General features: G+C 40.5%; 2 protein-coding genes across 2 annotated transcripts in view; one reads left to right on the plus strand and one right to left on the minus strand.

The window, feature by feature from the left end:
- Positions 1–5,296, plus strand: part of LOC144631881 (calcium-regulated heat-stable protein 1-like) — a 209,199-nt gene extending 203,903 nt beyond the window's left edge. The window contains exons 3-5 of the mRNA XM_078490468.1: positions 3–196; positions 2,987–3,109; positions 4,945–5,296. Coding sequence (XP_078346594.1) covers positions 9–196; positions 2,987–3,109; positions 4,945–5,092 — 459 coding nt within the window. The 5' untranslated portion in view covers positions 3–8 and the 3' untranslated portion in view covers positions 5,093–5,296. The remainder of the gene's footprint in view (positions 1–2; positions 197–2,986; positions 3,110–4,944) is intronic.
- Positions 5,297–8,332: 3,036 nt separating this feature from the next.
- On the minus strand, positions 8,333–11,882 carry LOC144632059 (uncharacterized). The gene is made up of 2 exons (XM_078490667.1): positions 11,804–11,882; positions 8,333–11,728 (listed from the first exon to the last, which is right to left on the minus strand). The coding sequence occupies exons 1-2, from the start codon at positions 11,880–11,882 to the stop codon at positions 9,336–9,338; spliced, it is 2,472 nt and encodes an 823-aa protein (XP_078346793.1). The 3' UTR covers positions 8,333–9,335.
- Between the last annotated feature and the right edge of the window lie 2,136 nt (positions 11,883–14,018).

The raw sequence follows: 14,018 nt of genomic DNA on the forward strand, positions 1-14,018 counted from the left end.
AGTTTATAATGTCTTCGGATCATAAACAAGATGGCCATGTTGATGCTGCGGACGAGAAACCCGCAGTAAGCCCTTCAAAGGATCATTCCAGCGGCAAACGGACTTCGAGTCCGGAAAGCTCGCCCCCTCACGCAAGAAAATTCCCATTCAAAATCCCAAGTCCGGTACCTACAAGACGCAATAGGACAACTTCTCAGTGAGTATACAGCATGAACTGTTCTTCTATGTAATGAAATAGTGGTGGAGTGCATGATTTCACATAATATTTCGTACAACTACTAATTTTAATTCCCAGCTGTGCGTTTTTAACATAAACAACACATTTTTAATTACTCAATGGATGCAAAGTGTTGTTAATTGATTTCCTTGCGAATTTTATCAGCTCTGGTCAGAAATGCAGAAATTTCACCAGGCAAATCTGTTGGGTCTTTGAAGCAACGGTCATGTGTATTTGCACATACATTGTAGACAAGTCCTTCTGCAATAAGATACATACATGTACAAAAATTATGTATGATAAATTATGAGATCTAGGCAAATAATTTTGTAATGACAATGCTTGCTGGCTCAGGGGGACTTGGGGTACCCTGAACACCGCAACACCACAAAAAATAAACAGACACTGCATCACCACAAGAAACTTTAAAGAAACACTATCACCACAATAATTTAATTACCCATATATGGAAAGTGTTCTGTATGTCAGCTAGCATGAAGTTCTTGCTAGTTGGCTGAACTGAGTGGCAGAGGTCAAGTTACTTAAAAGTTAGTTATCAATGAAAAGGGCTTGGGATTGGCAGCTAAAGCGCATTAAAGATTAACTAGACAATGGCCGTGGCCGCACTTGGCGAGTTAATGGAGGTATTTCCAATTTATCAATTAAAATTAACTGTGTTAAAAAATGTCTAATGCGGCCGCGTATTTGGAGAGTTAACCGACTCTTAACCAAGTTAGCGGTTCCCATGGAAATTAATCAAAGAACAAAAGATTTTTTAACCGAGTTAGGTTAATTATAAACTACCTTTCTGCGTGGTTTTAACCAGGTTAGTGGTTTCTTATCAGATTCGACTATCTTGGTTGTCAAATCTATCAATCATCACCCTGTAAGAGGAGATGTTCAAGGATCGATGTTTTTCATAACACGCAAACATGGCGGCTGGTCACAATTCGCACAGTTCGTGGTTTAATTCGTTAGTTGCCCTTAGTACTAGAGAACTGGAGAGCCAGGGGAACGATTATTTAGTTCAAGAAGGGATACCGTGGTATCATCAGCAAGCTACTTCGGCTGCGGCTTCGCCGTATCTGGCAAGTCTACACAGTGCAATTACGCCTGCAATTTTTGAAACACCGCATTCGCCTCAGTCATCAGAAGGCGAAAGTTCAAACTGTTCCACAGCGGGTTCCACAGGAACTTCTCAAACTAAAAAAAAAACTGCATACGACGAGAACGCATTGAAATATACCCAAACAGTAGGATAATTATGGTACAAATGATAAGGTGATCACGGAAGCCGGCCATTTTGTCTGTTTATAAATAGCACGTCACTTCAGTCTGGTTTTAATGCGGCCGCTAAAAAATATTAACCGAGTTAGTTTTCCTAACCCTACTTTAACCAAGTTAAGTTGTGAGGAAATTTTTAACCGGGTTACTAGAAAATTAACCCAGTTAACTCTCAAGTGCGGCCGCGGCCAATATTTGACTGTTCTTTGTCACAAATTTAATACATTAGAGAGCTAAATTAATTCTGACGAGTGTCAGAAAAGAAACCGTAACACCGCAAATAATTTTGCTTCACCAAACACCGTGGGTTTAAAGACACAAACATCGTACACCATAGGGTTTGAGATCATTAGCAACACTGAAACACCGCAAACCCCCATGTCCCCTTCCTAGCTCCACACCGTACCCTCCCCTGCCCCTATTACTCTAGGAGGGATAACCACTCTCTCTTCGTAAAAATTACAAACAGTAATGCAGTAGAATTATACTAATAGCTTGCCCATGTTTGGCTGAAGAAAGCCTTGTTTTACGTCTCAAATTTTGGAATTTAATGTATTTGGAATTGTTCTTACGTTTTAACCTAATTATGACAGCAAAAAGGTTTTCGTCAGGATGAACAAATTGAATGTCCGCTATTTTGGCTGCCATCTTCAAGGCCTGGCTACTCAGCATGATGTATTTGCACACGAGGAACTTGAATCTCAAAAGAAAATTGACAGTGTATTGTGTAGTTCTGTGATGTACTAATAAAACCCCCAAACGCCCCAGCGGGCAACATTGCAAAATCTATGACATCAGAGGGTAACATTGGGTTACCCGTGAATGTTGACCAACGAAGGCTGTTCTTCTTAAAGGCCCAGTCAAACACACGCAACATTTCAACAACACATATCGCATCATTGGTGGGTCATGTTGTGAAGGTTCTGGCCATTAACGCACACATCATTTGAATGCAACATAGCGCAACATTGTTGTGAACAACATGTTGCACGCCTTCGGCCACTGTGTTGCAATAATTTTGCAGCATGTTGGATGGTGAAAACTGAACAACTGCACATGCTCTGGTGCAACAATATTGTGCGACCGTGGCCAAAGGAGTACAACATCATGCAAAAGCCAAAAATGTTGCGAGATGTTGGGAGGAAAATTTGACCATATTCAGACTTGATACGACATCATCCAACATTTTGCAACATGTTGCAACAGGTTGGCCAAATGGTTGCAACATGCTGTACGCAACAATGTTGGGATATGTTGTATTGAAATGTTGCGTGCCTTTGGCCGGGCCTTAAGTCTAACAAATCACCTCGTGACTGGTCTCTCGGGAAACCAGTTAATTTTGTATCGCTCAAATTTCAATGTTTTCCTTGGGTCCACTTCAGGAAACATTAATGTTATGATTGAAAACAAAATTAACTGTTTTCGTTGGGCCAGTCATTATAAAGTGTTAATTGATATTTACTGTGATTTCAATTATTCATCCAGGTCAAGAGTTGCATCGGAATCTCCAGAACAAACAGGAGTGTGCAAGACTTTCTGTCGAAACAAAGGTCATGGTTTTATTACTCCTGATGATGGTGGCAAGGATATTTTTGTGCACATTTCTGAGTGAGTGAAAACTTTTTTTAACTGTTGATATGTTTTTTTGTTTGTTTTTTTTTTAACGCCGTGTTCACACTTACTGTACATAGTGCCCGAAGTTTGGTACCTAAGCACCAGAAAAAGTAGCGTTGTGTTCAGACACAGAAAACCAAAGTACCCAAGTACCATTTAGTGCTCTAGTACAAGGTCTCGACCTTGTACTCAGGCACGGTCATCATTCCTGAATTATGGTGTCGGCACTTGAAAAAGTACAGTTGAACCTCGCTAATTCGAAGTCGGTTATTTCGAATTCCCCATTAATTCGAACTAGAACCCGTTTCCCTTGGATTTGCCCTTCAGTCATTTACTATCGGCTATTTCGAACTCTCGCTATTTCGAACTATTTTTTGTTTCCCCTGACGGTTCGAAATAACGGGGTTCAACTGTAGTATGTTCACATTAGTGCCCAGCAAAAATCGTTCTCGGGCACCATGCCCAGGCACCGAGTGTGAACGCAGTCTAAGAAACTGCTGTCAAGCCTGTAGTTTGTAGCAGCTCTTGCAAGGTCTCAAATGAATTGCTCGCTACCCTTCAAGAGAACAAAAGAACAAACACAAACAATGCAGCACCCAGCCTAACAAAATGGTGTCGAGCCTGTAGTTTGTAGCAGTTCGTGCAAGGTCTGAAATGAATTGCTCGCTACCCTTCAAGAGAACAAAAGAACAAACACAAACAATGCAGCACCCAGCCTAACAAAATGGTGTCGAGCCTGTAGTTTGTAGCAGTTCGTGCAAGGTCTGAAATGAATTGCTCGCTACCCTTTGAGAGAACAAAAGAACAAACACAAACAATGCAGCCCCTAAGCCCCCAAAACAATAGCAACTGCTATGCTAGAGGACTAGTAGAATAAATTAAAATAAGTTTATGAGAGCTGCTACTTGACTGTGAGTCAGCACACCTTCTCTACAGATTCATGCTACCCCGGTAACTTAAAAAAATTCTACACATAGGCTGGTGGGACATGACTTGCAATATTTATGAAATTTAGGTAGAGTATTGCAGGGTATTAATTTTGTTAAGCTTTTAAGTAGCCAGGGGATTTCGAAAAGTAGATGGTTTGGAGTCTAAAGAACCCCAAATTTCTAGAGTGTTCCGGGAACATTCTCCTTCAGACAATTTTTTGATATCAGAACACCAGAAAACACACTTTGGGGCATTTTGAGCCCTAAAACTTTGATGTTAAGGCTGACTTAAACAGGAAATTGAGAATTACGGAGGATCCTTCTTAACTACCAATTTGGTGCTAAGAAACATTTCTGACCATCAACTTTTGGGAACTACACTCTTATGGATAAGATTTTTGCACAACTTTGTTCTATTGAAGAGTCCTTCAAAAGTTATAATGGTGTAATAAAGACCTTTATTTTCAGACTTTTTTCAGTAGCGTCCCATTCCTACATGTACATGTAAAATAGTAATTTCATATGAAGATTTATGAAGAAGGGTATTTATCTCTAATTCTTCTTTCTCTAAAAAGTTTTAGGTATTTTAAATTCTAACGTGCGGTTTGGGACTGGCGCTAGTTACGCGCCCGCAATATCAATTTTTTCAATGCAGTTGATCTCCCCACAAAAAATTCTCTTTTAAGCATTGCCAAATCCTCCAAAATGGCTTACCACCAAAAATCATTTTTTGCAATTCCTTTGCAACTGCTCGAGATCTGTGGTTAAGAAGGACCCCCCTTAAGCTCTTTATCATTGTGTACGTACCCTTACTTTCCATTTATGTGTCTGACAAAGAAAATCTAAGGTATTGCTTGTGTTACCATGTTGACTGTTTTTCTTTTACATTTCTCATTTCAGCATTGAGGGAGAATATGTGCCAAGAGAAGGGGACAGAGTCAAATTCCGCACCTGCCCATTGCCTCCAAAGAATGTTGAGAAGCAAGCAGTGGAGGTAGTACTCACTGAATTGAAAGGTGCTCACGAGAAATGGTGGAGCAATTCGTAGCAGAGATAGACAAACTTCTGAGACACTTTCAATAAACTTCTTTGTGCACATTTAATACGAATATAAACAAACACTTTTTATTCACCTACCGGTATTTACAGTATCATAATAGTTAGAGAGGTGATTTTCATATTGAAAAAGTGCATAGCACTTAAAAGCATTGTGGCATGATTGATTAAATTCCTTTGCTCAATGGAGTAAGAATTCATTGATTTCTTTGATCAAAAGTGGAATTCTGACCTAATTTTTTTATCTATGCTCAACTCAGGGTATCTGTGACAAAAAGTGCTTTATTTGTTGTTGTGTTGTTCCAGGCACTGTCCAAACCCGTCCCATAAAAGTTATTTGGTTTGACTGCTCCCCCCCCCCCTCGGAGATTAAATAATTATATCCAGTTTACCAGTAGTTTCATACTTCCTGAAATCACCCTCTTCCTTGGAATCACCAAATACTTTCCTTGTTGCGGGTATATAAAATTATTTCCTTGAGAGCCAAATATCCGTTCCCTATGTTGAAAAACCAACACTTCAAGTCAGCATGCAAGCAAGACAAAAGCAAGAGAGTTTCTCTCAATGCCTCTTGAGCCTTTTCTCCCCATCCAGTCTCCACTTTTTCTGAGCTCCCCCCCCCCCACCCCAGACATAATTTCATGATCTTAGATCATCATTGTGGAACAAGTTTCAGTTTAGCTCCAATGTCAACAAACAAATTCTCCTTACCCGTCAATATTCATCTAATACATGTGTATTACCACTGAAGGGGTCATGAATGGTCCATCAAAATTTTACAATGCTTGCAAAATTAGGCTTCTGCTCGGGATGCTCGCAAAGTTTTAGTGGTACTTGTTTGTTTGTGGTCGCATAATTTTACAAGTGCCCACACGCTTGGTTTTTAGTGGAGGTAGCATTTTCAAACAGGCTTTTAGCCAGGATTTAAAAAGTGGGAGTCCAAACTTTTTATAAGGCCTGACTTTGTCGCCATAGGAGGGCCTGAGGAGCATGCAAAGTGTTTTTTTGCAGTTATGAGTGCAAAGGTATCTAAACTCTGTATACAATTATTCATATTAATTTTCTCTGAAAAGTGGCCGTCCATAGGACTCCTGGACTCCCACCTGGCTAAAAGCCTGTTTTCAAAAGTGCTTGTTGCTCGCAAGCCTAACTTTTGTCCATGCTTGTGCTCACAAAAAAAAATGCGCTGCTTGCATGCTCCCAAATGCTCCCAAAGACTATTCAATACCCCTTACAGAGTTGGGAGAATTTGTTTCAGTTTCAATCTTTATTCCTTTGGTGATCATTTTCTCAGTATTCTCAATACATACAATTAATCTCTGGACACCTTTTATGCATCCCTATGGACAACGTTCTGATGGCATCGGTTCAATTAGCAAATCAAAATGCAGGAAGTGACGGAGATAGTGTTGACAACTGACAGAGGGCAAACATGGAACTTTGATTTGCCATTTCAAATGAAAACCATCAGAAAGTTGTCAGAAGTATGCAGAAAAGTTGTCAAAGGTACAGCATGCAGCATTGTAGTTATGTTTTCATGTCAAATATTTGTTGGCAAAGTTCTGTTTGAGCCCAGGGGGGGTACTCGGGATTTTAAGTGACAGGGATGATCGAGTGGGGACAAAAATTAAAACCCAAAAAATTCCCTAGGGCTTCCAACATAACCCAAAAAATCCCTAGATCAAAACTTGACCCCTCGAAAATCAACAGCAAAACACGTTTGTTTGTTCTTTTTTCGCAGAACTACGCAGTCAAGGCACTACCACAAATCTTCAGATTTTTATGAATACCCAAAAACATCCCTACTCAAATAAGAAAATACTTGCCAAATTTTCCTATCCAAAAAAATCCCAGAATAGAAAATTTCAAACCCAAAAAAATCCTTTGATCATCCCCGTCACTTGAAACCCCGAGTACCCCCCCCCCCCCCTGGGTGTTTGAGAGTCAGTGGCAGATTTAGGGGAGGGGCCCGGGGGCAGGGACCCTACCTTAGTTTTGGCCCAAACTGAGGCCTGAGGGGCCAAAAAAAATATTTTTGAAAGCGCCCCCCCCCCCCCCCCTTATTCCAGGGTCTGGAGGAATGGGCCCCCCACTTGTACCTGAAGGTCTGAATCTGCCAATGATTGTACAGCACGCAGCATAATTTGTAATTTTGTTTTCATGCCAAATATTTTTTGACAGAGTTCTTTTTGAGGGACATCAACATAGTCTTATGTTTGATGTTTTTCAGCAATGGTAATACAGTTTTATTCCTTTCCGAGTTCATATTGCCTTTGATCACAAAGTAGCGAATAATCATGGTATTGTACAGCTGAGCACATGTCATTTAATACAGTACTCTCTTTTCTACGTGAGAGAATTGTTTTTGTTTATTGATTTTTTAGAATGCTTGTTCACAGGTATATGCTTAGGATAGTGGTTTATTATAGAGAACTTTGTTGTCATTTAGGACATTTGGCTGGTCATACTGGTCAGTAATAAAAAGACATGTCACGTGTAGTTTTGGCTTTCATTTGTTTTGTGTTTCGGAAGGATAAAGTGTTTGATTGAAGACAGGGATGGCAAAAGTAGGGCTGAGAGATGTAGTGTGGGGATCAGATATTATTAGCTAGGGAAGTACAATAACTGAATGATATAACATTATTTTGCCCCAGTGGGGATACCCCTAGTCAGTTTACGCAGCAGAAATCGAAGTTTAAAGGAGCAACGTAACGTCACTATATTTTGAGTCATTTTTCTGATTACTTTAAAATTGAAGGAGACCTCGAAATAACAGTTTTCCAACGTAGAAAAGCAACAAAGGAGTAATAAAAACATGAAAATAAACGGATTTCGAATGACATTGTGCGTGATGTGGCTTCTTTAATTAACCAGAAGGTTTTAAACATAATTGCAAAAAATCAATTCGGAGTCAGGAGCGTGAAACAGTAATTTCTTTGTTGCCATGGGGATCCATGTAACGGTGAGTCCTTTTCGGTGACGTCACCGAGGTGAGGTGAATTTTTTCTGAGCAAGTCATTTTCTTAGAAATGCCACAAGAATTCCCGATAAAAACGCTTTCCCGAATGGTAAGATAATAATACGACATCAGCTCGGCAATTTTCACGTTTTCATCTAAACCTCGCCTCTCCTTATCGCACCAGAGATAGGACACAGGACTCGGTTTAGTTTCAACAGTGATTTATTTAGCCTAAAATTGTAATCGTAGATGTGATAAAATCGACGATTTATTCAAATTGTTGTTAGAAGTTTCCTAGGTTTTTGACGATATGTGGAAGTATTTATCAAGAGTATCTGCGGTATCTGGCAGAATGTCTTCACATACATTTCCAGAGATCACCGTGTTAAGCTTCCTCGAGATAATATAGAAGGTAACAAACAAGTCACTTCTGAATTACATGTCAATAAACGTCTATAAAACTAAGGTGGAAAACTGATCACAGTACGTAACTATTCAAAGTCTAATAAACTTAGGACAGCAATTGCTAATATTAGAAAATGGACATATATCTTTAAAACATAATAACCTCAAAGTCACTGAGACTATTGAGATGTAACTTCGGCCTAAGATAATTATTAGTATAAGGTTCTTTATAAAGTGATATTGCTGTTTCAGTAATGTAGAAAATGACAAATCCTTTGTTTTACATCTGCAAGCTGTCCACTGATGAGCACTTGGTAGAGAAGCCAAAGAAATTCCACAAGGACGAATTTTATTTACATAATATCTGTTATCATAGGAGACAAATTACTCCTTAATTTTGGCGCGAAATTTGAGCGTTAATTTATAATTTCACTTGTGAAATTACAAGATAGTACTATCAAAATACTGGGTAACAAACAAATTAAAGACACAGTTTGTGCTAAAAGTAAGTATCCAGTTTTTGGTAAGTACGTCTACTTTTTTCCATCAAAAATCTGCATATCACCCTGGTTCCAGAGGTTTTCCTTCTTCTCAACTCAAGAAACACTGAGCTGAAACTAGAAAAGCGAGTGCTGAAACAAGTATTAAACAAAAACGCGAATAAAAAAATTGCCTTCAGTTTCCGAGGTCCTGCACGGCCAGACTTTTGTTTTTCGCTTGAGTTACAAAAGAAAACAAACCTCTGGGAATTGTGAAAGAGATGGTAGGACTACAACATTGAACAAATAAACACAAAAAACAATACCTCATTCGCCGTCATCAATTCAGTAAAATACAAGAGAAAACGTATCAATGAAAAGGTTGGTTCAGTCTATGAATGAGCTGGCGTGCCAGGCTCAAGGAAACTGCGAGCCAGTCTCCTCATCGTAGTCTTGATAACACCGCTAACTATCAGGGCGTCCAGATCAAACGGATTCATTGGCCGACTTTCTGACTCCTCGTTGGGTTCCTTCCACAGCTCTACCAGACCCTGAATCTCATTCAGCATCCGTGTAATGTTTAGACCTTCATTGCTCAGCCAGATCTTGACGTAAATATTGTCCCATCCAACTTCGAACAGTTGAGAAAATTTTTCGTGGTCAGCCTCATACTTAACTGCATACTCACGGAGAGTTGCAACTAACTTCCTTTCAAGATCACCAAGACTTTCAAGACAGCTGTCAAGAACAGTGTTGCTTAAGGCCAAATCGGTCAGCTCCTGGCAGATATCGAGGTATATGTCTTTCAGTTCATAATAGCTTGGATAACTGCCGGTGCTTTCTTTGACCTCCGTGTCAGAGAGCACTGACGCTGTCATCATCTCTTGATTGCCTTGAATGTCACTATTGCTTTCAGATGGTGTTGCCTCTATTTCTGCCAGCTGCAGCGCCCTTGCTTTTGGACATTCAGCTAGTTCACTGCCAGTCAAGTTTTCTTTACAAATTGGCTGCCATCCTCCTCTAGATTGTTTTGCTTCTTTTTCATCCTTGATCAAGTAGTTTGCGAACTCTACTGGTCTTTCCATAATTTTCTCAACTTTCACAATTAGGCTGTCAAGAAGCTCGGGGCTTTCGATGTAATCTTCACTAAAGAGATTGCATGATTGTACAAAGAAATGGTGCAGATGTTTCTCTCTGAGGGCTTTGATGAGGTTCCCGAGGAGGTTCATCATGCACTCGGCTCTGTTGCTTTCGGTCCACATCTCAGCACCGGTTTCTTCGATCGTTTGCAGAAGAATGGTTTTCAGATGGAATGACACCAAACTCTCTGGTTGAGTGGAAAGGTAAGCGCGATGACATTTCTTCAGGCATCGGTAACACTCCCTTTGGATGTCGTTCATCTCTTGGCTTAGCAGATATTCTGCATGTGAAAAGGATATTCTGAAGTCGCTCTCTGGATTGCCGTTGTTTTTTGGAGGCTTTACTACCAGATGGTATCCTTCCCGAATAACCTTGTCAACAGTCTCAGGGGAAGGCCATTTGCGATATCGTGTGATCCATTCTCTTGCAACCTTTGGCCACCCTCTCACTTTGAAAGCGGGAACATAATCAATTCCTACTACTCGAGCAAAGGGTTTTGCTTCCTCGAGGTCCCTGAATTTCTTCTGCTTCGAGGGCGCTTCCTTCAGTTCAGGTGCTTTTCCAAACCAGAGATCACACATGTGCCATGGGTCGTCGATTGACGGCTGTTTCTCGTCGTCTTCGTCTGAGCTGTACACATCTTGAAAAGGCAGCACCCCTGTCACTGTCGAGAGTTCTGAATCCTCTCTTAACTCACTCCATAAATATTTAGTGTCACTTTGGTGCCTTGTGCCATTATTCTCATTGAAATCTAGGCCGCCCATATGTTCATCTTCACTGCCTTCGCTTTCTTGCTTTAAGTTTTGTTGTTGTCCCGATAAATCAGATGAATGCTGGACGCCACCCGGTGGACTTTCAACCGCCGTGCTTGACATGGACTCTATCTCTTCAGCTTCACTCTGCAGTAAAATTTTGTAATTATTGCTATTGACAGGTAACCTATCCCCGTCTCGTTCTACTCTCTTGCTTGGGCTGTCCAAGTTGATCTCTTCTAGAATGGACAGGAAATGCAAAGCTAAATCGGCGAACAAATTAACCGAATCCTGACAAAGCATAGCAGGACTAGTTTCTAGCGTTAGCGAAATGATAGAGTTCTTTAAAAATTGCCAAAAGTCGTTGAATCGGTCGGCGAGTTTTCTTGTATAATCAACTTCCAATAATTTGCACATTACAATGGTAAACATTTCAAATGCCGCTAGGTCGAAATGTGGAAGCGGAAAATTTTTTCTGTACAACTCTAGCATGTCAGAAAATGAACCAAATGAAGTTGCGAAATTCAAGGTTACGGCAGGGCTGGTGGTGTCGTTCGTGACAAAGAGCCGATGAAGTCGTGGATCTGTCATTGTAGAAATATACTTCAGGGCAAGACAGGGTTCCAGGGGGGATTTAGAGAAAATCGCAGGATGGAAATTCTTTAAAGCTGAAGTCGCTAGGTACTCTGTGTCTTCCACCAGGCAGGATTTAAACAAAGGATGATTAGCTCCCTTGATTCTCACGTGCATCGGATTATCAGGTAAATATTCCAACATTTCTTCGCAGATTATGCAGTCATCTGTATTCTGAAACATCATGATATCCACATCTCCGGTATCATCGGGGAAGTAACATTTCAAATCTTCGGCCTCGCTTCCATAAAAATGAGACTCTATGGGATGCCACAAAGTCTCAATAAACAACCAAAACTGTGAAGCTATCTGAAACTGTTCTTTCCACTGCTTACCCTCTTCGTCCAGTTCTCCATGAGACTGAAAGAGAGCATTTAACTCCTTTCTCTGTACACCTTCTCCTGCCGCGGCCATTTTAAATCATTTCACGAAAGCTAATGACCCCGAAATGCACTGAACCAATAAAGTGAACCTCCGGGGAGGGGGGGACTCTAATATAATTGTCACGGGGATGAGTGATAGACAGATTTTAAGTCATTCGGTTTTGTTGAAGGGGTACCATAATAGTAGCAACTGAGAAACTGATTTGAAATGCAATACCCAAAGCGGATCCAAGACACTATTTCAACCCCTAAAACTCCCGGCAAGAGAGTTGTGGTCTGATGCATTGGAAAAGCTCGTCGTACCTGAGGTACTACCGCCCGGGTATTTCCATCAGAACCATGCATAGCGTCGCTCCCCATCCCCCCGGAGCGGATATTTTTTTTCTGGGAATTTGAGTTGTTTGACATGACCTGACATGCTAGCAATTTTTCAGTATTTACAGTACGTGCTCTGCACATTAATCTCGTGCACGTCTTTGCAAAAGGAAAGCCAAATAAAAAAGCTTTTTTTTCACTAAAATTGATTTGATTTGTTAAATCGAGGACTTCGTAATTGGAGTTGTGAAAAAAGTTATGGCAACGACTGGTGTATACTCTGATTTGGCTGTATTGGCAACACAAATATTTCCTCGTGAATAAACAATCCTCCTACGTAGACAATTTAGCGCTCACAACAATGGGTTTGGCGTGTACTAGCGCATTACACATTTTAACTAATTCAGATATTAATTCCGCTACTCTCATTCGACTTTTTGGCTGTGTGCAGGTAAACGTCAGTTTCTTAAGGATATGAGGAGAGAGGGTGATTTAGTTTTATATTGATATATTTCGAAAGAAAGCTAGTTCACTTGATATTTTCTTCACTTTGAGGCTAGGTGTTATCATGATCACTTGATCATGATCAGTTTTGTTTTGATCAGTTGGCTGCCGGTTCCAAACCGTTATAAAGGAGGAGGATTGGGCATGACTATGGCTAGCAACCCTATCCCATAAAAAAAATAACCACCAGGTGATCTGTGACGTCATTGCGGGGGCCTGGGGAAAGAAATTTTAATGCCGTATCCCATAAACCAACGCGCGCATCAATTCAATCTGTTTTCGAATCATGGCGGCCGGTCGTCGTGATGCGAGCACGATGTAGTTAAATACTTTCGCCATCAATAAGTGGGAAGACTTGTCACTGGGTAGTTTGTACAATGGAGCTATTGCCAAGGAGAGAAACTAAGTGTTTGTGTTGTTAAATGCTTTAACAGCTTTTGGCGAGGAGCGTTGAAGACAATCCAAACGTAAGCTCGAATCATGTACTCGTGCGTTGTATGAATTTTATAGCTTTGTCGTTTCTTTGTTATGTACTGGATATTGGCTTTATCAACAGTAAATGTTACTCTTATTAAAGCTGTTATTGGTTTTTTTGAATGGCGTGTTTGTCTTAATTTTATTTTTTATATGTGCTGATTTTAAAGAAGCTTTGATGGAGCCTTCGTTGCTCTCTCGAAGTCAGTTCCATTGTCGCGGGTGGCACAATTTTGGCGGGCTTTTTGACGCGGGGCGACATCCAACATTTAAAGTACTTACGTATTGTTTCTTTTGCCGGCTAATTGTTTTTTATTGAGGCTTTTTATTATGTTTGGATGTCTTGTCGAGCTAAGGAAAATGTGCTTGACGCCGAGTCAGTAATTCGTCTTCATTGCCCGTTTCAAAACTGTGATAAATTTTACAAAAACAAAAAGAATTTGAGCGAACATCTTCGTCTTTATCCGGAGCACAAACCGGATGGCTTGCCAACCTCCCGGAAACGGGTTTCCTTGAGACAATGCGCAGAAAAATTTCTAGACGACGAGATTAACCCTTATTCAAGGAAGCAAAGGGTCAGCGAACTACTGAACTGTCTGAACGATGAAGAACTTGTGGATTTAGTTTTACCAAGGCTTGCCAAAATTGTGTCACCCGTCGACTTTTTGCTGCACAGAACTGATGGAACTGGCGATTTTCACAGCAAATTATGCAAGTTCCGAAATGAACTGTTCCTGCGCTACCCAGAACTTCAAGCACTGTTTTGTCCAGAGCCCTCGCCAAGCAATGGTTTCTATAACCAGAGGCAAGTGTTCACTGAAATAGTTCAAAAGAACAAACCCCATTCTTGCGACTGGCTCCTCGAAATTGACAA

Source organism: Oculina patagonica, chromosome 12 (assembly GCF_052425735.1).
Source record: "Oculina patagonica isolate OP01 chromosome 12, crgOcupat, whole genome shotgun sequence".
In the NCBI taxonomy this organism is placed as follows: Eukaryota; Metazoa; Cnidaria; class Anthozoa; order Scleractinia; family Oculinidae; genus Oculina; species Oculina patagonica.

Excerpts from the sequence above, each read along its gene's own strand:
- LOC144632059 (XM_078490667.1), bottom strand. The coding sequence starts at position 11,882 with ATGGCCGCGGCAGGAGAAGGTGTACAGAGAAAGGAGTTAAATGCTCTC. Across the intron at positions 11,729-11,803 it reads TGGAGAACTGGACGAAGAGG|AGTCTCATTTTTATGGAAGC; the intron begins GTAAGCAGTGGA and ends GGCATCCCATAG.